Source organism: Ochotona princeps, chromosome 27 (assembly GCF_030435755.1).
Source record: "Ochotona princeps isolate mOchPri1 chromosome 27, mOchPri1.hap1, whole genome shotgun sequence".
NCBI lineage: Eukaryota > Metazoa > Chordata > Mammalia > Lagomorpha > Ochotonidae > Ochotona > Ochotona princeps.
Window position 1 is genome coordinate 22,166,307 of NC_080858.1, and position 25,292 is coordinate 22,191,598.

General features: G+C 59.1%; 3 protein-coding genes and 1 non-coding gene across 7 annotated transcripts; all 4 read left to right on the top strand.

Moving 5' to 3' along the window:
• The first annotated feature begins 232 nt into the window (after positions 1-232).
• Positions 233-7,141, top strand: ENO2 (enolase 2). Its single transcript, XM_004596394.3, has 12 exons — positions 233-413; positions 1,467-1,563; positions 1,983-2,078; positions 2,203-2,261; positions 2,477-2,546; positions 2,961-3,094; positions 3,270-3,492; positions 4,388-4,585; positions 5,331-5,532; positions 5,749-5,857; positions 6,000-6,058; positions 6,286-7,141. The coding sequence occupies exons 2-12, from the start codon at positions 1,479-1,481 to the stop codon at positions 6,353-6,355; spliced, it is 1,305 nt and encodes a 434-aa protein (XP_004596451.2). The 5' UTR covers positions 233-413; positions 1,467-1,478; the 3' UTR covers positions 6,356-7,141.
• Positions 7,142-10,454: 3,313 nt separating this feature from the next.
• Positions 10,455-22,682, top strand: ATN1 (atrophin 1). Of its 4 annotated transcripts, none has more exons than XM_058655793.1 (10): positions 10,455-10,670; positions 16,141-16,334; positions 16,464-16,616; positions 16,728-16,838; positions 17,430-19,408; positions 19,611-19,833; positions 20,092-20,788; positions 21,521-21,664; positions 21,913-22,093; positions 22,184-22,682. In XM_058655793.1, exons 2-10 carry the CDS (start codon positions 16,308-16,310, stop codon positions 22,215-22,217), a joined length of 3,549 nt encoding a protein of 1,182 aa, XP_058511776.1. In that variant the 5' UTR covers positions 10,455-10,670; positions 16,141-16,307; the 3' UTR covers positions 22,218-22,682. The 4 variants fall into 4 exon arrangements, with proteins under 4 accessions (XP_058511776.1, XP_058511779.1, XP_058511778.1 ...); XM_058655796.1 differs by having other exon boundaries at positions 10,456-10,670; positions 16,464-16,601; XM_058655795.1 differs by having other exon boundaries at positions 10,457-10,670; positions 16,464-16,601; positions 16,725-16,838.
• Positions 22,683-23,315: 633 nt separating this feature from the next.
• Positions 23,316-23,377, top strand: LOC118760296 (U7 small nuclear RNA). The gene has a single exon (XR_004996697.1). It is a non-coding gene; the product is annotated as a U7 small nuclear RNA (small nuclear RNA).
• Positions 23,378-23,503: 126 nt separating this feature from the next.
• C27H12orf57 (chromosome 27 C12orf57 homolog) lies at positions 23,504-25,209 on the top strand. Its single transcript, XM_004596396.3, has 3 exons — positions 23,504-23,659; positions 23,897-24,073; positions 25,023-25,209. Exons 1-3 carry the CDS (start codon positions 23,608-23,610, stop codon positions 25,172-25,174), a joined length of 381 nt encoding a protein of 126 aa, XP_004596453.1. The 5' UTR covers positions 23,504-23,607; the 3' UTR covers positions 25,175-25,209.
• Positions 25,210-25,292: the final 83 nt, after the last annotated feature.

Genomic DNA, 25,292 nt, shown 5'->3' on the forward strand with positions numbered 1-25,292 from the left:
CAATAAAGACACATTTGGATGCGTTTCTGACAGGTTTTAAGATTGGAGTCTGTCGCAGGCTTCGCCGGCATGGTGGGCCTCGGCTCAACGTGTGGTGGACTTGTCATTTGCTAGAGGGGCAGCCGTGGGTATGGGCAGGCAGGTAACGGGGCGGCGGGGGCAGGTCATGGGGTGTCCCAGTCGCTCCCCCATCTCTTCCCTCAAGCCTTCCCCCACCCCGCTATCTCCCTCCACGTACGTGCGCTTCCACCGGCAGCTCCTGACTCATCGGGGGCTCCGGGTCACATGCGCCCGTCTGGCCCTATAGGCGCCGCCCCCCGCCCGCCGCCGCCGCCGCCGCTGCCACCGCCACCGCCACTCCTGCTGCCGCCACTCCCGCCGCCGCTGCCACCAGCTGAGTCTGCAGCCCCGAGGTGAAGCCCTGGCCACCCAGCGCCCCTGCGGCCCCCCGCCTCCCTTTTGCTGTGCCCCCAGCCTCCTCTCCCCGCCTCCGCGCATCTTTCGCCCCGCGGTGCTGCGCACCTGCCCCACCACCCGCGCCTCCCGGGCTCGCGCCTCGTCCGCCAGCTCCTGTCTCACCCCCTCCTCATTCAGGTGCCAGGCCCTGCGCACCTGTTTCTGGCTGCGTCTTCCCCACCCGTGCCTGCCTCTTTCCGCTTGCCGGTCCTGGCCTCCGTTTCTATCGGTTGGTCGGTTGGTCGGTTGGTCGCTTAAGTTAGTCCAGCGCGGCTTTCTGCTTTGCATTTGGGGAAATGTCATTGCTCACCTTCCTTAGCGTCCCCAGACTTCCTCGATTCCCGCTTTCCTGCGCCGCCTTGCCGCCCCCTCCTCCCACATTCCCTTCCCTCAGCTGCCTAGGGAGACGCGGAAGGTGGGGGGGATCGTAGGGGGTGGCGGAGAGCCCGGGGCCCGCAGAGGGTCTGGAATCCTGTTCCTTCCCCCGTACTATCCCCAGGGACCGGAGGGCCTTTCCTAAAACCGTATCCCCAGCCTCCTGTACCGCACATCCCTTGGGAGGGAGGCCGAGCCCTTGCGGTGGGGCAGGGTGTCAGCAGGCTGGGCTGCTAAGTTGGGAAGGGGTCGGGGCTGTGGAGGAGAGGCACTGAAGGCCAGACAGCCCATCCTCTTGCTGGCTCCCAGGAAAAATGTAAGCCCGGCAGCCATTTAGACACGGGGTGCCACCCTCTACCCGCCTCCCACCTCCCCCCTTGGTCGTGGGAACCACTGCCCTCCCGAACCCCTCCCATCTTCTCCTTTGATGGCACCCCACCCCCCACTGCAGTGACCTTCGCTTCTTCCCACTGGGCGGGGGAGGGGGATCCCGACCGCAGTCCTGCTCTCCCCACCCCCCACCCATTGCAGTAACCTCTTTCCCATCCCTCCCAGCCTTTGGCCCCGCCCCATCTACAGGCTCCACCTCTGTAAGCTTCTTACCTTTCTTTTTCCATCCCTTTCCACCCCACGAGATCCCAGCCATCATGTCCATAGAGAAGATCTGGGCCCGGGAGATTCTGGACTCCCGAGGGAACCCCACGGTGGAGGTGGATCTCTACACTGCCAAAGGTATCTTGGGGTCGGGTCAGCCTTCCTGTTGCCCTAACTTTGGGACTGGCTCGGGTTGGAGGGGAATGAGGTGCTGGGTCCAGCTCAGAAGGCTGGATTGTGGGGTTGCAGGATCCTTTTGTGGGGGAGCCAGGACATGTGTCCTGTGTTCTGCTTGAGTCTACGAGATGTGCCTGTACTCCGCCTGTGTGCCTGTACACCTGTGTGTGCCTAGGTGTACTGCCAGCAATGGCTGCCTTGTTGTGCGCTCCCACTGTGGGTGAGGCCACTGCTTGTGCATCTGGCTCTGTGTGTGTGTGTCTGAGGGAGTAGTGGTGAGGGCGGGCTGGTGGGGCAGCAATTTAGGACTGGAGGGCTGAAGGATCCTCTGTCCCTAGAGTGTCCTCCTTCCCCCTCCTCATTGCCTGGTCCTTTGCCAGGTCTCTTCCGGGCTGCAGTGCCCAGTGGTGCTTCCACTGGCATCTATGAGGCCCTAGAGCTGAGAGATGGGGACAAACAGCGTTACTTGGGCAAAGGTGAGGCCTTATCTCTCTTCCAAGCTTTGCCACCCCTCAGTCTTGTACCCCTACCTCATACAAGTGCCCAGCTGTCTATGGCACACCTGCCCCTGCCACACTGGTCCTCCCTTCCTCTCCTCAGGGGTCCTGAAGGCAGTGGACCACGTCAACAGCACCATCGCGCCAGCCCTCGTCAGCTCGGTGAGGCCTGCTCTTAGTTCAGGAAGGGCAGGTGTAGAGTCATGGAGAGACTCTTGGGGTGGGGAGGGGGTAGACCCTCTCACTGCCCCCCTGCTTCCAGAGGGGTTCAAATCCCTTATTGCAGGTGGGTGGCCCTTTGGCCAGGAGTGTGCCAGCTGTGTGTGCGTGGGGGAGGCCTCCGTCCAGGCCCTGGGTGATGGGGGCTCTGCCCACAGGGTATCTCCGTGGTGGAACAAGAGAGGCTGGACAACCTGATGCTGGAGTTGGACGGGACTGAGAACAAGTGTAAGCAGGGCAGGGGAGGGAGCGGCGTGGGCAAGTGCCAGGGGACGGATGGAGAGAGGAAGGAGCCCCTGCTGGGGGTGGGGCTTCCTGGGGGAATGAGAGTCCTAGGGCTCATCCAGGGTCCTCCCAAACTCAGACAGTGGCAGACTGTGACATTGGACAGGAGGAACTTGCTTGTGGCATTAGGAAGAGGGAGCTGTGTGGGATTTTCTGGGGTCTTCAGAAGGGCAGATCCATGTGCTATTCCTCTCAACTCACCCTTCTCAGCTGCAGATTGCCAGATAAAATGGAGTGGGGTGGTCAGAAAGGAGGGGTTCCCCTCTCCTGGCTGTTTTTTGGAGAGTATTGGTGGAGGCAGGGGCTGGAGGGGAGGGGGACCTATCTGGCTCAATGCCTTCCTCTGTACTCTCCTAGCTAAGTTTGGCGCCAATGCCATCCTGGGTGTGTCCCTGGCTGTGTGCAAGGCCGGGGCAGCTGAGCGGGAGTTGCCTCTGTACCGCCACATTGCTCAGCTAGCTGGGAACTCAGACCTCATCCTGCCTGTGCCGGTGAGCGCCACCTGGGTCAGGCCTGGGCTGCCCCGGGTGTGTGGGAGGCAGCCTGAAATCTTGCGATGGGAGGGAAGTAAAGTATTAACAGCTACTGAGAAAGCTTGGGGGCCAAGAGGCTTCACGCTTCTGAGTGGGGAGGTCGGGGCTCTTGGACATCACTGTGGTTCCCCAGGCCTTCAACGTGATCAACGGTGGCTCTCACGCTGGGAACAAGCTGGCCATGCAGGAGTTCATGATCCTGCCAGTGGGCGCCGAGAGCTTCCGGGACGCCATGCGACTTGGAGCAGAAGTCTACCACACACTCAAGGGAGTTATCAAGGACAAGTATGGCAAAGATGCCACCAACGTGGGGGACGAGGGGGGCTTTGCGCCCAACATCCTGGAGAACAGTGAAGGTGAGGCTGGGAACCCCACTCCAGGCTTGAATAACTCCCAGGGTAACTAGGAGGGGTCACACTCCAACTAGGCCTGAGCAGTGTAGGGGCAGTGTCCTTGGAAATTCTGGAAACTCCAATAGGGACCAGCTCTGAGGATGGGCTCATCCATGGGACCTCTCATGGGAGCCCCTAGAATTCTGGGTGATGATCTAGGTGAGCTGTGGGGGCCACCCCATCCTTTAATGCCACAGGAGCCATGATTTAATGATTTGGTGAGCTGTGCCATGCTCCAGAAAATCCATTCCAAGTCATGTTCCCTTTCTGCCCTCATGTTGAGGCCACTCTGTGATCCCTCATTGTTCTCTGGCCTGGGAGAAACAGCATCGTGAAGGGAAGCGATACAGCTAGTGGTTGAGAGTTAAGGCTCTGGGGCCAAATTGGCTGAGTGTACTTGAATGTTGGCTTGAGGAACTACTATCTGGTGATCTTTGATATTTCTGTCTGCTGGATTTCTCTCTCCTTTTTAAAGATTTAATTTTTAAATGGAAATCTGCTTTTCCAGGCAGATTTACAGAGACAGGGAAAGACAAAGAGAAAAAAGATCTTCTATCTGCTGGTTCACTCCCTAAATGGCTGCAATGGCTAGAACTGAGCTAATCTAAAGCCAGAAGCCAGGAGTTTCTTCCTGGTCTCCCACACGGGCGCAGGGCCCCAATGCTTTGGGTTGTCCTCCACTGCCTTTCCAGGCCACAAGCAGGGAGATGGATGGGAAATAGAGCAGCTGGGATACAAACCAGTGCCCATATGGAATCCCCGGGTGTGTAAGGCGAGGACTGTAGCCACTGAGACCACCCTGATCAACCTTTTTTGTAATGATAATCTTGCTGTGTCTCCTCACTGTCGCCCGCCCCAGCCTTGGAGTTGGTAAAGGAAGCCATTGACAAGGCTGGCTACACGGAAAAGATTGTCATTGGCATGGATGTTGCTGCCTCAGAGTTTCATCGTGATGGCAAATATGACTTGGACTTCAAGTCTCCTGCGGATCCTTCCCGATACATCACCGGAGACCAGCTGGGGGCCCTGTATCAAGACTTTGTCAGGAACTATCCTGGTGAGAGCGAGGGCTGTGTGAGGGAGAGCAGGGCAGGGGGACAGGGGTCTGGGCTGTGTGGTGTAGGCTCCACAGTGCTCCCTGCCGACACTGGGCTTACTCTGCAAAGACTGGGGCAGAATGGAATTAAAAGTGTGTTTCCATCCAAAGAGTTTTGAAATCCATGCACAGTTTTCTCTACATGCTTTTTTTTGTGTGTGGACTTTTTGAAGACTCTTCATCTACAATATAAATTGGATGAATCAGTTCCATCTGCTTCAGATCCAGATCAAAGTCATTGCTTCTGGGATCTGGGGGAGGGAGGGGACATGAGCATATTTCAGTATCGTGGGTGCACTGCAGATGCTGCGTGGAGTGGGGACTGCTGTGTGGATTGAGGGGGAGGCTGGGGAAGAACCGAATGACCCTTGCCGAGGCTTCTTGAGGCCTTTTCCCCCAGGATGGGACGTCCAGCTGCCATGATAAGAGAAAACAGACAAAATTTGCAGAATGAAGCCCTGAGACTAGTGATGGCGAAGGGATAGGATAGGCAAATGCAGCATTAGGTTGGGAGAGAGGCTCGGAAATCCAGTTATTGGCAAATCTTATGGTATAATCAGGATAAGGACCTGTCAGGGCAGGCTTACATAGGGAGTACATGGAGGAGCCAGTTTAATTACACTCCAGGGACTCAAAGAGGGGGCTTTTCCTGCCTGGCATTGAGACCCAAAGAGGACACACAATCCCCTTACTCTTCCCTCTGCAGTGGTCTCCATTGAGGATCCATTTGACCAGGATGACTGGGCCGCCTGGTCCAAATTCACAGCCAATGGGGGGATCCAGATCGTGGGTGATGACCTGACAGTGACCAACCCAAAGCGCATTGAGCGGGCTGTGGAGGAAAAGGCCTGCAACTGTCTGCTGCTCAAGGTCAACCAGATCGGCTCAGTCACGGAGGCCATCCAAGCGTGAGTGACCCTGCCTGGCCCTGGTCCTGCAGGAGCCCTCTAAGAAGTGAGGATGCTGAAGAGAGCAGGGAGCCCACAGGAGGTGTCGCTAGCCCCGTTTCTCTGCCACCCACCCAGATAGCTTCCCTCCTGTGTTTCTTGACTTGGGCCTGTTGGGGCTTGGAAGGAAGTGCCTGGTGTGTGGGCTGGGGGATCAGTTCTGATGTGTGGATGCAGGTGCAAGCTGGCCCAGGAGAACGGCTGGGGAGTCATGGTGAGTCACCGCTCGGGAGAGACCGAGGACACGTTCATCGCTGACCTGGTGGTGGGGCTGTGCACAGGCCAGGTGGGTGAGAAGAGGGAGCACTCCTCTGCTCTGGCGACTCCCTCTTCCTGGGTGGTTGGAGGGTGTTGGGGAAGTTTCCAGAGGAGTAGTTTCCTTTCATGGGGAGCAGGTCTTGAGTTGCCTAACTTCTGGAATGTTTCAGATCAAGACTGGCGCCCCGTGCCGTTCTGAGCGTCTGGCCAAATACAACCAGCTCATGAGGTGAGGGTAGCCGAGGCTTCCGTCTCCCACACCCGGGCCTGTTGGTAGATGTCCAGATGGGCGACTGAGGTTCAGCCTGGCAGGACATCGGGAGGCTGGGAATGCTTGCCCATGGGACAAGACTCAAGAGCTGGGGTGTGAGGGCAGATGGCAGCTGGGGGCTACTTGGGAGGGGATGCTGGGCCCTTACACTCCTCCAACTGCTTCTCCTCTGGTTTGCTTCTCAGAATTGAAGAAGAGCTGGGGGATGAGGCCCGCTTCGCCGGACACAACTTCCGCAATCCCAGTGTGCTGTGATTGGCTCCACTTGCCTGAGATTTGGTTTCTCTGTCCCCTCCTCCCAGAACCTCCTCCTGCTGTCCTGGTGACCTGTGATAGCTCACCCCCAGGGCCTGGGTGCCCACCGCTTCCCTGGTCTGCCTGCTCCGGCTGCTCCTTGGCTTACTGGCACCTTGCCCCAGCTCTGCTCCCCTCCTCCTGGCCTGCTCTTTGGGGGCTCCACACTCTCCACTTCCCCTTCCTTTCTATGCTCTCATCCTTCAAACACTGGCCATGGGAACGAGGGTGATGTGGGGTCCCATGGGAGAAAGCAGAGTGTGCGTGACCAAGCATTGGCACTGACGTGTGGGTATTGAGAGAGGCCTGCGTGTCATTGCTTGTGCCTTGTTCTGTTCCCTGTGCTTCCAGGTTGCACATGAGCCATGAACGGTGTGCCTGGTGCCTGGGGGGAGGGCAGGGCTGGGCAGGGCTGGGTGTGCAGCCATGCCTGCCCAAGGCCTTAGTGTATTTATTTATTTATTTTTCATGCACCCTGTTAATGAATCATTCCTTTGTAACCCAAGGGCTTGCATGTGGTCTGAGCTGAGGGGACTATGCCTCTGGATCTCATGTGGCTGTGGGTCCAAAGATGGCCTGAGTGGCCAGATCTCGTTAGAACGGAAACAGTTAACAGAATAAGTTCTGTGTGTGCACTAATGGAAGCCTAACTCAGCCCAGAGTGGGGGCTGTGAACCTAGGGGACTCTTCCCTACCACCCTCCCTACCCCCCAACCTTGGGTTCCCTGCTCCCTCCAGCTGTGCCACAGCACCCTGTGCCGTGTTCCACTGTCGCCACCGCCCCCGTGGCGTTGAAAAGAGCACCGCCATTAAAGTCTGACTCACCATGCATCACTGAGTCTGAGTACTGCTACTGTAGTCTTTATGAGGGGCAGAAGATGGGGGGATGTGGGTGCTGGAGAGCAGAGCTAGGTGGGGGGATCTTGCACAGAAAGAGGAAGACCAGTGTGGCCAATGGGGGAAGGAGACACTGCCCACCCCCTCCCAGCCAGGTGGTGCTCATGCTCCCAGGTAAATTGGGAGTGTGGGCTCAGGGTTGAAAATGTGCTTCAGGTTAAGCTGTGGGCCTCTGCCTGTGAAATCCTGGCTAGTTCTGGGACTCCCTGGAGGATGGGGAGTGGGTGGGAGGTTACAGGGGAGGGCCTGAGGCAACCCAGTGCCCATGCCTGCGGTACTGGGCAGAGGGCAGGTGGCTTAGTGGACTCCTGCGATCCATCAGCCATTCAAAGATGCTCAGCTTGGGGCAGGGACATCCTAGCGGGACCCCCCCCCCCAGCAGCACAGTGGAGTCCTCCGGTGGGTGTCATCTGATAGGGTGTGCACCCGGGGAGCCTTGGCCACTAGGGGGAGTCACGATTCTGCAGGACGCAGACTGGAAGGCGAGGTGGGGGAGGGATTTAAGGTTGTCCCTTCTGCGGGCCTCATTTCAGTCGGGTTCTGCTTCTGCTACTCTCTGAGTTCCGGTCCTGGGCTCCTTCCGCCATCCTGCGCGGCTCCAGGGCTGCCAGAGAATCCCAACCTATCGCTCGGCTCCTTCTTGAGTCCCTGCCGCCCCAGCCACTCCCAGGTCCAGGAGCCACTTGCCCCCCTCCAAAACAGTGCCTCTGAATTCCCAGGTGGCCATCTCAGGTTTCCCCTCTCTGTCAGTGCCCCGTTTCAGGCTCCCCGCACCTTTCTGGGCCTCACCGCGGTCTGATACCCATCTTTGCTCAGTAACTGCTGGCCTGAGCCACCTCTCCCCTGTATTCTTTCTGCCCTCCTCCCTCTCCCTAGGTCACTTTCTCTGACAGCCGGCCTCCCCCCACCCACACATACAGGTAGTAGGTCGGATTGGATTACAGCCTGGGCCTCCACTGTCCCTCTCTCCTTTGTGCTGTTGCTTGGAGACCCGCGGGGTGGGGTGGGGGCTGGGGCCAGGAGAGGGAGCTGGATTGAGGGACAAGGTGTGTGTGTGTGTGTGTGTGTGTAATGTCCCCTGCGGCTGGCCCTCAGGTAGATATACAGGAAATGAGCCCGGACCTGGTTTGTCTTTTGACTTTTCCCCATCTGCATCACTACCTTGGCCCACCATTTCCTTTTAGGCTGGGACAAGTTAACCAATCCCTAGTGATTATAAAACAAGAGGGAAGGGCACAGCTTGTGAGCGGTGGGGATAGCTTGGGCCAGGGCCCAGGAGCCGACTGAGCTGGGCAGTGCAGAAAGAGAGGAGGTGCAGAGGGGAGGATGTGAGGCCGAAGGAGGAGCCTTGGCCCAAAGTGGGGTGGGGAGGGAGAGGCAGGGGCCCTCAAGGAGCATTCAAGGAGTCTGGGAAAAGTGGGGCAAAGCTGGAGGGCACGGGGTGGCAAGTGAGCCTGGGCAACTTAAGGAACCTGGTGATTCACTCCTGGGCCAAGGAAGCTTCCAGTTTTAGGTCCCTGCTCCCGGTGTGGGGGAGGGGCAGAGCTGGTATCTGCTGAGAGCTTTTGGGTTTCAGAATTTGGCTAAGTCGGCCCCAGGAATTAGGGGGCATACTGCCAACCTCCTTCCAGAAGGTAGGGGGGAGCCTTGCCAATTCAGGGCCCACCCTTGGCCTCTAACTGGACTGGCACTTACAGGCACCACCCTCTGCCCACCCCAAAACCAGAAGAGTGCTCCCCAGGGCTCCCAATCCAAACTCCAGCTCCAGCTCTTCGTTTACCAGCTAGCCTCTCTCTTCCAGTCTTCCCCCAAATCACCCCCCCGACTGCTGTCCTTTGTCCTGGGAGATGTTGCTGAGTGTGGGGCCAGGAGGGAGCCCAGACAGAGTGGGTGGTGAACTGGCAGGGGTGATGGAGGAGGGGCAGTGGGCTGGAGGGTCTTCTGGGAATGGCGAACCAGTGCACCTAGGGATTTGAGCCCACTCTGAGCCTAATCCCCACCTGACCCCTTCTCTAGGCCCTTTAGTATGATTACAGAACACTTCCAATGGACTTGGGAGGGCAAAGGGGGGAAGTTACTGGAGGGAAGAGAGGGCCCTTCACTACTCCCTGCCTGTCCATCCGCACTCCAGCCTTTCCCCAGCACAGGCCTTCCCTCTACAGATCCCTTCCTCACCTTCCACTGCTTTCAGTCTTTTTTTAAACCCCTTTACCTCCATTCTGTCTGCCAAAGGAAGCTACCCTCAGCTGCACCAGAAGCCCTTGCTCTCTGGACCCTTCCCCCCCCCCAGCACTCCAGTCTCTCCTAGATTAATGTCTCTGGTCGCACCTTCCCCCCTTTTTGCTCTCCTCACGACATCCCTTCGGTCTCTCACTGGCTCTCCATCACCCCCGGATTCGTCTCACTGTTCCCAGCACCAACCACCCCTCCCCAAATTCTAGTTTTCCAGAAACTCCATCCCCCTATGTCTTCATCTGACCCCACGTTTATACCCATAGATAACTACACCCCCTCCCACGCTGCTTTTTTGCCTCACCCACCCCCTTCACGGACCCTACCCGGTCGCCCCCAAACTTCTCCGGCCTTCCCGACGTCTGCCCTAGCACTCACAGCCCCTCCCGGCCCGCCCTCTCCCGCGCCGGGCCCGCGGGCTCCCCACCTTGCCAAGCGCGCGCCCCGGGCCCCTCGGCTTGGGCCAAGTGGCGCGGCGCCTCCCCCCGCCGCAGCCTGCTTGGCGCTCCCTCCCTCGCGTCTCCCTCCTGGCCCCTCTCTCCTCCGTTCCTCCGCGCTCCCTCCTTCTCCCTCTTCCTCCCTTCTCCCATCCCCCCCAGCTCCCTCCCTCCGCCGTCCGCTTTTCCTGTGCGAGTCGCCGGACGCGCCGCCCAGCCCGCCCGCAGCCCAGCGCCGGGCCGGGACCCGCTGAGGGGGCACCGCGGGCCTCGGGGAGGGGCGAGCGAGCGAGCCGCCCGGGAAGGGCGGGGGCCGCGGATCGCGCGGCTGCGGGCTGCGCGCGGCGGCGCGGGCGGCGGCGGCTCGGAGCGGCGCCGAAGGCCGGCCGGGCGCGAGCTAGCGGCGCGGCGGGGGCGGGCGGCGCGGCCGGGGCGTTCCGGGCAGCCGGAGAGGCGGCGGGCCGGGGCTGGGGGGCAGGGCGCGGGCAGCGCGAGAGCGCGGATCGGGATTTGCTCCGGGGGCCGGCGGACGGTCGGGGCCCGGTGGGGGGAGAAAGGGGGATGGGGGCCGCTCTCGGAGGGGGTCGGGGCCGCCGCCGCCGGCGTCGCGGCGGCGACTGAAGCCAGGAAGAAGAGCGGGGGGCGGGGGAGCGGCCGCCGCCGCCCCCCGGACGCATCGGAGCCAGCCAGCCGTCCCGAGCTCCGACCAGGTAAGATCGGCCGCCACCCAGGTCCCGGCCCGAAACCGCCCCGGTCCGGGCCTGCGGCTCCCCGCCCCCACCCCTCCCAGTTCCCCCTCCTGCCGCCGCCTCCATTTGTGATTTTTTTTTTTAAACAATCCCGTTCCTCCACTACTGCGGGCATGGCCTGGCCTGAGGCTGGGGACCTGGACCGCCCCTGGAGAAGGAATGGGGGGCGAGCACCCCAAGAATCGAGTGGGTGGGTGAAGAAGGAGAGTCCCAGGAGAAGGGTCGAGGGGGCCGGAAGGTGGCCCGGAGCCGGGAACTGAAAGAGGAGGAACGCCGAGGCGGAGGGTGGGGGAGGAGAGCCCGCGGAAGCTGTGAGTGGGGTTGGGGCGAAAGCAGAATGGATGGGGAGATGGCAGCGAGGTGGGGCGTGAAAGCTCCAGGAAGAACCCCCACGGGCCTAGAACCCGCGGCTTCGGATCCCAGAGGGGTCGGGTGTTCAGAATAGAAGGGAAAGGGGTGTGGTAGGTGGGAGGGGGGTGCGGATTGTGGCTGATGAGCGAGGGAAATCCAACCTGGGGAGACGCGTCAGGGCCCGCGAGAGGTCCACCCTTGAGGAGAACGTGAGGCTGCCCGAGCCGGGGGCGGGAAGGCCGTGTCTTTGTGACCCACTCCTGATGGCCTCTGACCCTGGTTTTTCCCCAATCCAGCCCTCCTTAGTTCTTCGAGAGGGAGGCACCGTGGCCGGGTGGGTCGTGTGGTTCTCCTCAGATTGCTGAGGAGCAAAGCACTGGAGGAAGGAAGAGTTGGAAGAAAGGGTGGAGAAGAGAATTAAGAGGTACTTGTAACAAGTTGTGGCCTCTGCCTTCATCCCAGGTCCCTCCAGCTCTGATCTCCAAGGAGGGGGGATGGTGGACCTTGGTCACAGCTTCCAGATTAAAAACAAAAAACAAAAAATCTCCCTTTGTGCCAGGACTCTGACTACCTGGGTAGACACCCTTCAGCTTCCTTCCCGGAAGAGTATGGAGGAGGGAAGAGTGGCTTTAGCAACTGGGTGGTGGTGGCCACCAGATGGACCCCTGGGAAGCTCTCCTCTGGGGCAGAGCTGGGCATTCTGTTGCCATGACAACAACCCAGTGGGCTGTCAGGTGGGTGGGGGTTCAGTCTGTTGGCCTGGGCTGTGTCCTTGGAACTGCTGGCTGGGCTCAGGAGGGTGCGTGCCTGTGGTGCTGTTGGAGCGGGCCCAGTGGCAGGGTGACATGCTCTTGTAGATGCTGGCCCGTCTCTTGGCCAGTTCTGGCTTCTGCCCTCCCTGAAGGATGTGTGGTCCACAGTGGTCCTTTTGGCTTCGTTACTCTGATCGTCTTCCGTTTTCTTCCAGTTGATTTCCCAGGTCTCCTGTCTTCCCCACAGTGACTCCTTCCCTCCACTCACCTCACAGGAATGGCTGGGCCTCCAGGGGAGGGTGGCTCAGGAGAGAGGGCCGGGTGGCAGCTTAGTGCAGCGTTGGCATGGGAGCCAGGAGTCTTGGATCTGGTCCTTGCAGCCCCTCTGTGACCTTGGAAAAGTCCCTTGGCAGTGAGCTGTAGTGGTCCTAAGGAGGTATAGGTGGGTTGCTGCTGTCAGCCAACGTGGGCTGCCCGTGTGGGCTGTGGTGTTCATCTGGTCGGATTACAGGTTGGGGGCTGGATCCTGAAGTTGACCCTTGCACACTCTGTGACCCCACTGTATTCCCTTCTGACATCTTGCCCAGAGTTTTCCCTTAATTTCTTTTCCTATTCTTAGGGCTCTTGGCTTGTTTCTCCCTGCCCACCTTCTCCTCCCTCTGGTCTTCGTCATTTTCCTTTTGTAGTAAGGGAGGGGAGAGGACTGCTTCGAGTCAGCTGCCACACAGTAGGTGCTCTGTGAATACCAGGTGCAGTGACTGTGGACAGAAGCACACCTCCCCATGCAGCCCCTGCCCCTTCCCTCCGCTCCCCTGTCATGCCACCACTCACACCCAGGATCAGCCTACGCGTATGTGGCTCTTTCCTTCAAAGCTACTCATTATAGCTCTTACTAGATTTCAGCTGATTAGAAAAGTAAGGAGGGCTCCCTATGCCCCCTGTGCATGGCAGGTGCATAGCTGTCTTTCTGGGACCCGCTAGTGCGTGACGGACTGGGGTTCTGTGATGGGAAGGAGAGATGGGGACCTTGTTGCCAGAGGGTGGCCAACACACACCAGTCCCAGTCTCCTTTAGCCTTCTTTCCCTTTTTTTTTTTTTTTGCCATTGTCGTTTGTTAACATCTTTAAAACCAGTCCACTCCACAAACTCAAGATGGTGGCAGATGCCATAGTTAAAGGAAAGTGACTAGTTTGCTGGGCAGACAGCACCAGTGGAAAGTTTGGCAGATCTGGCCTGGATACTTTGCAAGGCCGAGTGACTTGCCTTCCTGGCTAGGTTGCACTCCTCAGCACCTTGCCTCAGTGTAGTTCTGTGGGAGTGGGCGAGAAGCTACTGAGAAGGCCCCAGGGCCTCCCTGCTTCGATGGGTCTGCTTCAGTCCAGCAATACTTAGTTCAGGGATAAGGACGTCCTGAGGGGCACACGTTTGGGACAGTGGTGGAGACCCTGCTCAGGGTGCCTGCGTCCGTATTGGAGTGCCTGAGTCAAGTCCCTGCTGCTGTGCTTTCGACCCAGCTTCCTGTGGATGTGCGCTGTAGGAGGATGTGCGCTGTAGGAGGCAGCAGGTGATGGCTGAAGTACTCGGCACACTCCTGCCCATGTGGGAGACTCAGGCGAGCAGCTTTTGCCTGGCCCAACCCTGACTGTTGTTAAGCATTTGAGGAGTGAACCAGTGGATGGCAAATGTGTCTCTTTCACTCTCCCTTTGAAGTAAAATGAAAATTAATATGTAAATTTTTTAAGAACTTACTGAAGTTAGAGAGTTAAAGGCCAACATAAAGAACAACCATGTATACATGATTATCAACATAAAAAGGAACAGAACAGTATAAAAACATTTTTACTCTCAAAAGATCTTACAGTCAATAATATGGATAAACTTGATTGTTAGCAAGAAGTATAAATACAAATGAAAGTAGCTGAATATAGACATGTAAATATACTTGTCTCTGGGGGCTTTTTCTTTTGGAGTATTTATTTGGAAGGTAGTATTACAGAGAGATAGAGCTCCCATCCACTGGTTGACTCCCAGGCAGAAGACTGGAACTCCATCCTGGTCTCTCACGTGGGTGGCAGGGACCAAGCACTTGGGCCATCTTTAGCTACTTTCCCAGGCATGTTATCAGGAAGCTAGATGGAAAATGGAGTAGCTGGGACTTGAACCAGTGGCCATGTGGGTGTTGCAACCACATGTGTTTTGGTGCAGTGAGTTAAGCTGCTGTGTGGGCAGCTGTCTACATTCCAAGGCATTCGAATCCTTGCTACTCTGCACTTCCCATTCCAGATTCCTGCTAATGCGCCTGGGAGGTAGCAGAAAGAACTTGGGCGATCCAGACGGAGGTCCAGGCTCCTGGCTTTGGCCTGGCCCAGTCCTGCCTGTTGCAGGGATTTAGGGAGTGAATCAGTAGACAAAAAATCACGCTTCCTGATTCTCTCCTGTACTTACCTTTCAAATAAATATTTAAAAATAAAAATGATACCTGCCTTGCTGTTGAAATATATAGCTGAATATGCCGTGGGGAGGTGTGTGCTCCTGTGCAGGTCTTAGGAACCTCTGAACCTACATGTGTGCTTGCTGGCCTTGTGAGTCTCCCCGAACACTCAGCTTCAGTTACCTTTTGGTATCCACTGGTTGGGGTGGGGGGTTGTTTGCAGGACCCCCTCCCCCATTCCCAACAGATACCCAAAGTCATATATGCTTAAGTTCCTGATACAACTGGGCCATCCTCCTGGGTTACTTACACTGCCTGATGCAGTGTAGGTGTTCTGCAAACAGTTGTCATGCTACATTATTTAGAGAGCAATGACAGGAGGGCTGGATGTGTTTGCTGCAGCCACGCAGCGTGAGGCTAACAGCGCTTGAGTGCTGGAGAGACGGTCAGCTGTGGCTGGTGGTGTACAACACCTCATTTGTGGGAATTCACTGCAGTGTGCGCAGTGCATTTGGCATTCTTTTCTGGATTCTGTAAAAATAAATTTTTGATCAAAACAAGTGGTTACACCTGCAGTTGTGGAACCCATGGGTTCAGAGCCGCCTGAGCTGGAGAATGCATCTTGATGAGGCTTTGCAACTCGGGGATATCCAGGTCTGGATTTTCAGTTGTAGGGATGTGCTCCTTTGGGTCACAGAATGGCCCATGCTTTTCCTGTTGTGAAGCCCCATCTCTGTGACTGGGCTAGGCCTCCTGAGAATTCTGCCCCCTAACTCCCAACGGCAGTGGAGCAGGGTAGGGGTGTGGGCTTGCTTGTGTCCCGTTCTTCACTGGGTGAGGCTGGGCTAGACACCATCAGTCTCTGAAGCACGGCTCCCTTACTCCATGATGACAGTAATTATGCTTACCATTCAGGCTTGGTTATAAATATTAAATGAAATTATGGAGGTGAAGGTCCTGGCATAAAGAAGGTACCCAGTGAATGACTACTTGAGTCCCATCATATCTTAATTAGGTTTGTTTTGTTTTAAAGCAGAGTGACCCAGAGAGAGGGACAAAGATGGATCTTCCATTTGCTGGTTTACTCCCCAAATGCCTGCAGTAGCTGGGACTAGGCTGGGCTGAAGCCCAGAGCCCTGCCTCCACATGAATCTCCCATGTAGGTGGTAGGGACCCACAGGTGCACAGGCAGGAGGCTGGATCAGAAGCAGAGGACCTGGGACTTCGTGGGTTAACATGTTATCCTGTAATGCCTGCCCCTCAGCTCTTTTTTTTCTTTAATTTATTTGAAAGGCTATGAAGAGAGGGAGAGACAGAGATCTTCTATCTGTTGATTCACTCCCAAATAGGATGCAGTGAAGGGTTAGGCCAGGAAGAAGCCAGGAGCCCAGAGCTGCTTCTGGGTCTCCCACGTGAATGCAGGAGCCCAAGTACTTGGGCCACCTTCCGCTGCCTTCCCAGGTGCATTAGCAGGGAGCTGGATCAGAAGTGCAGTGGTTGGTTTTTGAGGCCAGGGAACATACAGGATACTGGCATTGCTTTTCCTGCTATGCCATAGTGCTGGCCCCTGCTTAATTTTTTTCATGCTCTTTTGTAAGTCTGTTTAGAATTCATGTGTCCACACTCTTGAGTGATTAAGAATGGCACAGCAGTCCTGGGTTGGGAATTACAGGAACCTCTGGATAGTATGCCTTACCCAGAGATAACAGATTGTCTTGTCAGCAGATTTCCCTGACTTTCAGGTAGCTGAGTAGCTGAGGTTGTACACGGGACAAGCCAGTGACGTCTTGGCATCTGTACTTCTTGTTCCAAAGGTTGAACCACTGAGCCCTCGGACAGGCACAATAATACCCAGAATCCTCAGTGTGAACGCTCTCATGGCCTTTTTTGCTAACAGGTTTCCCTGCAAACAGATCCTGTAAGTTCCAGGCGTTTACACTGGAAACTTGAAGATCCTGCTTCTTGCCCCCCAGGCCACAGGTGTGGGGAACTTGGGGTGCAGCAGAGAAGTTTCTGTATTCAGCTGCACAGGCAGAGGAGAATGGGGTCTCCACAGCCTGAAGAATGAAGACCCGACAGAATAAAGACTCAGTAAGTCTCTGCCGGAATGCAGGCAGGGAAGGGAAGGGAAGGGGAAGGGGCACGGCCGGGCGAGGCACCGGGTTTAGGAGCCCTGAGCCATGGCAACGAGTGTGACCAGTTTCCCGCTTCTGCCCTCAGATGTCAATGAGGAGTGGACGGAAGAAAGAGGCCCCTGGGCCCCGGGAGGAACTGAGATCGAGGGGCCGGGCCTCCCCTGGAGGGGTCAGCACGTCCAGCAGTGATGGCAAAGCTGAGAAGTCCAGGCAGACGGCTAAGGTATCCTGTACTCAGGTTCTCCCAAAGGATTCTGGGGATCGGGGCGGGGGCGGGGGGAGGAACTTCCTGTCTGGCTGAGGCTCCAGAGGCAGAAGACAGGAATGTTCTCTGTCCCTCTCACAGAAGGCCCGAATAGAGGAAGCCTCCACCCCGAAGGCCAGCAAGCAGGGCCGGAGTGAGGACATCTCAGAGAGTGAGAGTGAGGAGACTAACGCACCAAAAAAGACTAAAACTGAGGTGGGATGTGAACCCCTGAGCAGTCTTCTAACCACTTAAAAGATTTACAGAGTGATGGAGGGAGAAGTGGGGGTAGATCTTCCATCTGTTGCCACTCTCCAGGCCGAGCCAGGAACCTCATGCAGGTTAGGCACATGGGTACAAGGGTCCAGGCTCTTGGGCCATCCTCTACTGCCTTTGTAGGCACATTAGCAGGGAGCTGGATTGGAAGTAGACCATCTGGGACTCGAACCAGCACCCAAAAGGGATACTTGGCACTGTTGGTCGTGGCTTAATATGCTACGCAGGTCCCTGTGTTTTGATAATTCAAGGAACATACAGAAGTGGTCCTCTTGGAAGGGAATGAGGGCTTGGGGCTGGTTACCCAGAAGAGAGAGGTGAGCAGTGTGGATGCGGGCGGTGCGGCCTGGGGTCTGGATCAGCTGTGGACGGGAGACATGCTTGGCGGGGACACCTGAGGGAGGGATGGGGCTTTCTGAGGATGTGGGGAGCGTGGGCCTGCTCCGAATGGCATGAACACCCTCACAGCTGAGCATGCCATATGCTGTGATGGGAACAGAAGAGGGGGACACTCGGCTTTCCCCACAGCAGGAGCTCCCCCGCCCCCAGTCTCCCTCGGATCTGGACAGCCTGGACGGGCGGAGCCTCAATGACGATGGCAGCAGTGACCCCCGGGACATTGACCAGGACAACCGGAGCACGTCCCCCAGCATCTACAGCCCCGGAAGTGTGGAGAACGACTCCGACTCGTCTTCCGGCCTGTCCCAGGGGCCAGCGCGTCCCTACCATCCACCTCCACTCTTTCCTCCTTCCCCTCCGCCACCAGACAGCGCCCCCCGACAGCCAGAGCCTGGCTTTGAATCCCATCCTCCCGTGACACCCTCTGGATATCATGCTCCCATGGAGCCCCCCACCTCTCGAATGTTCCAGGCTGCTCCTGGGGCTCCCCCGCCTCACCCACAGCTCTACTCGGGGGCTGCTGGTGGAGGAGTATTGTCCGGACCTCCCATGGGTTCCAAAGTGGGAGGGGCTGCCCCTTCAGTGGGGGCCCCTAGTGGGGGCAAGCAGCACCCCCCACCCACTACCCCCATTTCCATGTCAAGCTCTGGGGCCACTGGTGCTCCCCCAGCCAAGCCACCTAACACCCCCATGGGCAGCGGGGGCCTGCCCTCTGCTCCGCCACCAGCCACGTTCCCCCATGTGACACCAAACCTGCCGCCCCCACCGGCACTGAGACCCCTCAACAACGCATCAGCTTCTCCTCCAGGCCTGGGTGCCCAGCCGCTGCCCGGGCATCTGTCCTCCCCCCACGCCATGGGGCAGGGCATGGGAGGCCTTCCTCCTGGCCCTGAGAAGGGCCCCACTCTGGCTCCCTCACCCCATCCTCTCCCCCCTGCTTCCTCCTCTTCTGCCCCAGCCCCCCCAATGAGGTATTCCTACTCCTCCAGCAGTAGCTCGGTGGCCGTCTCCTCCAGCGCGTCCTCCTCCTCTGCCTCCCAGTACCCAGCTTCCCAGGCGCTGCCCAGTTATCCTCACTCCTTCCCGCCGCCAGCAAGCCTCTCTGTTTCCAACCAGCCACCCAAGTACACTCAGCCTTCTCTCCCATCCCAGGCCGTGTGGAGCCAGGGCCCCCCTCCACCTCCTCCATACGGCCGCCTCTTAGCCAACAGCAATGCCCACCCAGGCCCCTTCCCTCCCTCCACGGGGGGCCAGTCCACTGCCCACCCACCAGCCCCCGCCCACCACCACCACCACCAGCAACAGCAACAACAGCAGCAGCAGCAGCCACAGCAACAGCATCACCACGGGAGCTCCGGGCCCCCTCCCCCTGGAGCATACCCCCATCTGGAGAGCAGTGGCTCCCACCACGCTCACCCTTACACCATGTCATCCTCTCTGGGGTCCCTGAGGCCCTATCCCCCAGGGCCAGCACACCTGCCGCCCTCTCACAACCAGGTGTCCTACAGCCAAGCGGGCCCCAGCGGGCCCCCAGCCTCCTCCTCTTCCAACTCTCAAGGCTCCTACCCTTGCTCCCATCCGTCCTCCTCACAGGGCCCCCAAGGGGCGCCCTACCCCTTCCCAGCCGTGCCTCCGGTCACCACCTCCTCCGCTACCCTTTCCACGGTCATTGCCACCGTGGCTTCCTCGCCAGCAGGCTACAAAACAGCCTCCCCACCTGGGCCCCCGCCGTATGGAAAGAGAGCCCCATCCCCTGGGGCCTACAAGACGGCCACCCCACCCGGATACAAGCCTGGGTCGCCGCCCTCCTTCCGAACAGGGACCCCACCGGGCTATCGAGGCGCTTCCCCGCCCGCAGGCCCTGGGACCTTCAAGCCGGGCTCGCCCACGGTGGGGCCCGGGCCCCTGCCACCTGCGGGGCCCACAAGCCTGTCATCTCTGCCGCCGCCACCTGCGGCCCCAAACTCAGGGCCTCCCCTGAATGCCACGCAGATCAAGCAAGAGCCGGCTGAGGAGTATGAGGCCCCGGAGAGTCCGGTGCCCCCGGCCCGCAGCCCTTCGCCCCCTCCCAAGGTGGTAGACATGCCCAGCCATGCCAGTCAGTCGGCCAGGTGAGCGAGAGGCCGCGATGGGGTACAGGTGGGGTTGGGATGCAGGATCGAGAGAAGGGAGGCCCTGAGGGGCCTTGCGTTCTCGTGGTGCTTTGTAAACGGACACTGGACCTGGCCATCACCGGCCGCGCGCCCGTCTTTGAGGCCGGGGCGGGGCCGCGCCAGCAGCTCTCGCCGCCTAAAGCGCGCGCTGGCCCGGCAGGTTCAACAAGCACCTGGATCGCGGCTTCAACTCGTGCGCGCGCAGCGACTTGTACTTCGTGCCGCTGGAGGGCTCCAAGCTGGCCAAGAAGCGCGCCGACCTGGTGGAGAAGGTGCGGCGCGAGGCCGAGCAGCGCGCGCGCGAAGAGAAGGAGCGCGAACGCGAGCGGGAGCGGGAGAAGGAGCGCGAGCGCGAGAAGGAGCGCGAGCTCGAGCGCAGCGTGGTGAGTGCGTCACGAGGTGCGCCGCGGGAGGCCGAGAGCGGGGGCGTTGCCCCGCCACCTGTCGGCCAGGAGGGACCACTGCAGCCCAACGAGTGGATCCCGAAAGGATGCGGGGGAGTGGGCGGGAGGGTGCGTGGTGGATGAGTCCAGCCGGGTGAGATATTTTGGCAATCAACTTTGGAGACCAGTGGGCAGCTTCGGACCACTGCCTTTTTTGCTGTATGTCTTTTTTACTCCACTTTTCTCTGTACCCTACAGAAACTGGCCCAGGAGGGCAGGGCCCCCGTGGAGTGCCCGTCTCTGGGCCCAGTGCCGCACCGACCTCCGTTTGAGCCAGGCAGCGCTGTGGCCACGGTGCCGCCCTACCTGGGTCCTGACACTCCAGCCCTGCGCACTCTCAGTGAATACGCCCGACCGCATGTCATGTCTCCTGGCAATCGTAACCATCCCTTCTATGTGCCCCTTGGGGCCGTGGACCCCGGGCTTCTGGGTTACAACGTCCCGGCCCTGTATAGCAGCGACCCAGCCGCTCGGGAGAGGGAACGTGAAGCCCGGGAACGAGACCTCCGCGACCGCCTCAAGCCTGGCTTCGAGGTGAAGCCGAGTGAGCTGGAGCCCCTCCATGGGGTCCCTGGGCCTGGCCTGGATCCCTTCCCTCGACACGGTGGCCTGGCTCTGCAGCCTGGCCCGCCAGGCCTCCACCCTTTCCCCTTCCATCCGAGCCTCGGGCCTTTGGAGCGAGAACGGCTGGCGCTGGCCGCTGGGCCAGCCCTGCGGCCTGACATGTCTTACGCGGAACGGCTGGCAGCCGAGAGGCAGCACGCGGAAAGGGTGGCGGCCCTGGGCAATGACCCTCTGGCCCGCCTGCAGATGCTCAACGTGACCCCCCACCACCATCAGCACTCCCACATCCACTCGCACCTGCACCTGCACCAGCAGGATGCCATCCACGCAGGTGAGGCCCCTCCCCCATCCCTGGTACTGTTAGGAGCCTGGGTTCTTTGTGCCACACTTCCCTGGCCTGAACCTCCTGACAGCCCCAGTCCCAGGCAGTTCCAAGAGCTTGTGTTTCCCCCTCCCCAGCCCTGGGCAGGCTCCTGCTAAGCAGCCTGGGCTGCTGCCATCAGAAGGAGCGTTGTCTTTGTGTCATTGTCCCTTGGCCAGCCCCTGCTTCGCTTCATTTACTTGTCCTGGATTTGGCTCAGCTCCTGATCTCTTCCCCTTCCTGACCGAAAGTCATTCCCTTCTTCACACCTTTAGATCTGGAGCTTTCCAAAGGGGACCCCGTAGCATCGGGTGTGGGTGCCCTAGGCAGGAGCACTTAGCTTTAGTCGCCATCCTTTGCCCACACTCCCTCCCTTGCCCCCTGGCCCTGGGTGCCCTCCACCCGGCCCCCCTGAGAATGCATGCAATCTCTTCTCAGCTCTCTTCCCAGCTCGTTTCCTGTGCTCTCTGTCCCCTCAAAGTAGCCCATCACTGTCCTTCTCAGACCCCTCTGTGACAGTTGTCATTTCTGTCCTGCCAGCCGTGTGTCCCCACTCCAGCTTGCCATGTCCAGGGTTCCTGCTATACCCTACAGGGGCCTCTGTGCCCCTGGGGAGTTCCCCGTGTCTACTTGTCCCAGCTGCATGGTTGCCCCTCAGCCTGCCCACCTGGTGGTGACACCTCCCTCTTCTGTGCCCTCCAGCCTCTGCCTCGGTGCACCCTCTCATTGACCCCCTGGCATCAGGGTCTCACCTCACCCGGATCCCCTACCCAGCGGGGACCCTCCCTAACCCCCTCCTTCCTCACCCTCTGCACGAGAACGAAGTTCTTCGTCACCAGCTCTTTGGTAAGGATGGTGATTGTGGAGGGCGGTGGGCTTGGAGGGGTATGGGAAGGTGCGGAGTAGAGCTGAGGCAGCTGTTTGAATGCCTGGCTGATGGACGAACCCCAACACCATCCTTCCATCAGCCACAGGCCACACTGGCTGTGCTCTGCAGCCCTGCTGTGTACATGTAAGGTGGCTGGCCAGGCTCTTGCCCAGAGCTGGGTACTTGGTTCCTGTCCATCCCTCACGTGCGCCTGTCTTCCTTCTAGCTGCCCCTTACCGGGACCTGCCAGCCTCCCTGTCCGCTCCGATGTCTGCAGCGCATCAACTGCAGGCCATGCACGCGCAGTCGGCCGAGCTGCAGCGCCTGGCGCTGGAGCAGCAGCAGTGGCTCCACGCCCACCACCCACTGCACAGTGTGCCGCTCCCAGCCCAAGAGGACTATTACAGGTACCCCGGGAAACCCACTTGCTTGGGCTGCAGGGTTAAGGTCAAGGTTGTTATCTCTCTCACCTCTGCTCTGTCCTGCCTGCCCCCTAGTCACCTGAAGAAGGAGAGTGACAAGCCGCTGTAGAAGCTGTCAGCGCGAGTGCTCCCCGGACTGCCACGGCTGAACTCGCAGGTGCCCCTCCTGGTGGCCAGCAGAGCCCAGGAGCGGGTGCTGTGCAGTGCCCGAGCCCCTGCAGCTGGGCAGAGGGACGAGGGGACACATGATCAGGTGGGGGTGGCCAGGGTGGGGACAGCCAGCGCACGGTGTCTTGGGCCAGGTCCCTCCTTCTCGGGCCCCTGCTTCCCCCCCCCCCCCCGGTGCCCCTCCTGCTCCGTTGGTGTGATGATCTCATCTGTTAGATGTGGCTGTTTTTGCGTAGCATCGTGTGCCACCCCCCCCCCATCCCTGTGTGCCTGCCCCTCTGCGATGTACACCCGTGTCCCTTCCCACATTAATAATTTATATATATAAATATCTATATGATGCTCTTTAAAAAAACATCCCAAGCAAAACCAAGCAAACAAAAACATCCTCACAATTCCCCCGGAAGTCGGCTGTGACTGGTCTGTTTTTTTCGGGCTGGGGAGCTGGACCAGGGCGGCCTGTGGGGGGCTGAGAGTGGAGGGGGATCCAGGAGGACCGGGAGCCTGGGCCTGGAGGGGTAACCGCGGGGGTCTGCCCTGCCCTCACCGAGGCGGAAAAGGCGACAGGACGCTCAGAGGCAGGCTCCGCTCCTGGGTCACCCTGCTGTCAGGATGGTTTGCGGAGCAGCACGGGGGCCGGCAGCCTGCACCGCGTGCGGTCAACGCGGGGCCAGCAGAGCGGCAAGTCGCCGTCGCCCACTACCACGAAAAGCCATTTTAGAGCATTGCGAGAGCCAGGGCTTTGAAGACTGCGAATCCCTGTGTTCGTTCTTAACAACGAAAAAGGCGGTGACGGGCAGTTGTTTCAGCCAATGAGCACCGATCTCATTTGCATAGGCTCGTATCCACCGTTCCTAAACTCTAGAAGATGAATCATTTTACACGTTCTTAAGAATACTCCTCGTTTCTGATGAGAATCAATGCACAGCATTGCGTACCTGTTAGTGAGATGGGGGAGAGAAATCACTTTTCTGAGCTCACCCTCACTAACAGTGGAGTTCAAGTGTTTCCCAAGATCGCCACCCGCGCGCGGTCGTAACAGTGTTACAGCTCTTTTCGAATTTGTCTAGCAGGCTTTCCGGTTTGTACTGGAAAGCCCCACACGTGTGTATAACGTTAGAGTCTGCGTTCAGTGCGGTTGTTCTGCGGAACGCGGGCGGGGTGTTCCCTGGTTGCTCTCCCCGCGAGCGGGCGGTCCTGGCTTGCTCCGGCTTCCGGCTCCGGCCGGTGCTGCCTCCCTTCCTTTCCCTCCTCTCCCCGGGTGCCCTCGGGAAGCTGGCTGCTTCCTGCGCAGCCCTTCCGTCCTGCCTGTTCGCTCTCTTGCGGTAGTGATGGCGACCGCCTCGGCTCAGCCCGCGGCCTTGAGCGCGGAACAGGCCAAGGGTGAGCGGCGTGCTGGTCACCGCGTGGGCAGCGGAGCATGCGGGGCGGCAGGCAGGGCTCCATTCTCGGCGAAGTAGGGGCGGGGAACGCGGGGTGCCGGCTTTCGAGGTGCTGAGTGACTCGCGGGGGACGATCTGGTCTCGGTGCATTAATTGTTGTGTCCCTCCTGCCTGCGCCCCGTCGCCTGTCCCCGGAACGCCCTCCCACGCCCACCCCCGGCTGGCCTCTGCCGTCCAGTGGTCTTGGCCGAGGTGATTCAGGCTTTCTCAGCCCCGGAGAACGCCGTGCGCATGGACGAGGCTCGAGACAACGCATGCAACGACATGGGCAAGATGCTGCAGTTCGTTCTGCCCGTGGCCACGCAGATCCAGCAGGAGGTTATCAAAGCCTACGGTTTTAGCTGCGACGGGGAAGGTGGGTCCAGGAGAGGGCGTGTGCGGTAGGCTAGGGTGGCCCTTGGGCCGCCGTAGTCCTCGCCCGCCACAGGACGACAGCCACCATCTGGCTGGCAACCCTCGCTCTCGGAACCCCGGGTCTGCCCTGTCTTGTGCTAGCGAAGCCGTGTTACACTAGCATTGCATGTGGTGACGAGGCGCGGATCCCAAGGCACCAGCACCTGGAGGCCATCCTCTTGAACCTGGAAGTGGTTTGGTTTGGCTGCTTGCGAGGCTGCCATCCCATGCGTTGACCCACGGGGTACCGGGTGCTCTACTTCTGCTCCAGCTGCCTGAAGGTGCAAGGACTTGGGCCGCTTGCACCTGTGGGGGATACCCAGGTGGTCTCACTTCTGCCCAGATAAGCTACTGCCCTTGGGGTCATTTGGGGAGTGGCTCATTGGATGATCTGTCTTCCCCACCACCATCACCCTAGAACTCTTCCTTCAAATCAATTGTTGAAGACCAGGAACAGGAGCTGGCGCTGTGGCGGAGTGCGTGAAGCCGTCACCTGCAGCGCTGGCATTCCCTATGGGCTTTGTTTCCAGGCCTGGTTGCTTCATTTCCCTCCCACCCGGCTCTCTGCTAATGCGCTTGGGAAAGCAGCAGAAAATGGCTCAAGTGGTTGGGCCCTTGCACCCATGGGGGAGTCCTAGATGGAGGTCCCAGCTCCACCTCTGGCCGTTGCAGCCATCTGGGAAGTGAACAGTGGCTGGAAGATTTCTCTCTAACTTTGCCTTTCAAATAAAATTAATCCTTTAATAGTTAATGATAACAATAACACCCCAGAAATAAGCCATGTAGAATTAAGGTGCGCATGTGACACATCTGGTATGGGGGGAGCAGCCAGTAACTTAAGCTCAGGCTTGCCCCCACCCCCGCCCATTCAGCCATCTTAGGCCTGTGGGTGACTTGCCACTCTCTCGTAGGTGTCCTGAAGTTTGCTCGCTTGGTCAAGTCCTACGAAGCACAAGACCCTGAGATCGCCAGCCTGTCGGGCAAGCTGAAGGCTCTGTTCCTGCCGCCCATGACGCTCCCGCCACATGGGCCCGCAGCTGGGGGCAGTGTGGCTGCTTCCTGAGTGCTGGACCGTGGCTGGGACAGGCAGGCATGTACCAGAGGATAATAAATGCCCCGGTGACTTGGCCTGTCTCAGTCCTTTGTGGTTTTGACCGCGTTCGCCTCATGCCCAGGTGCCC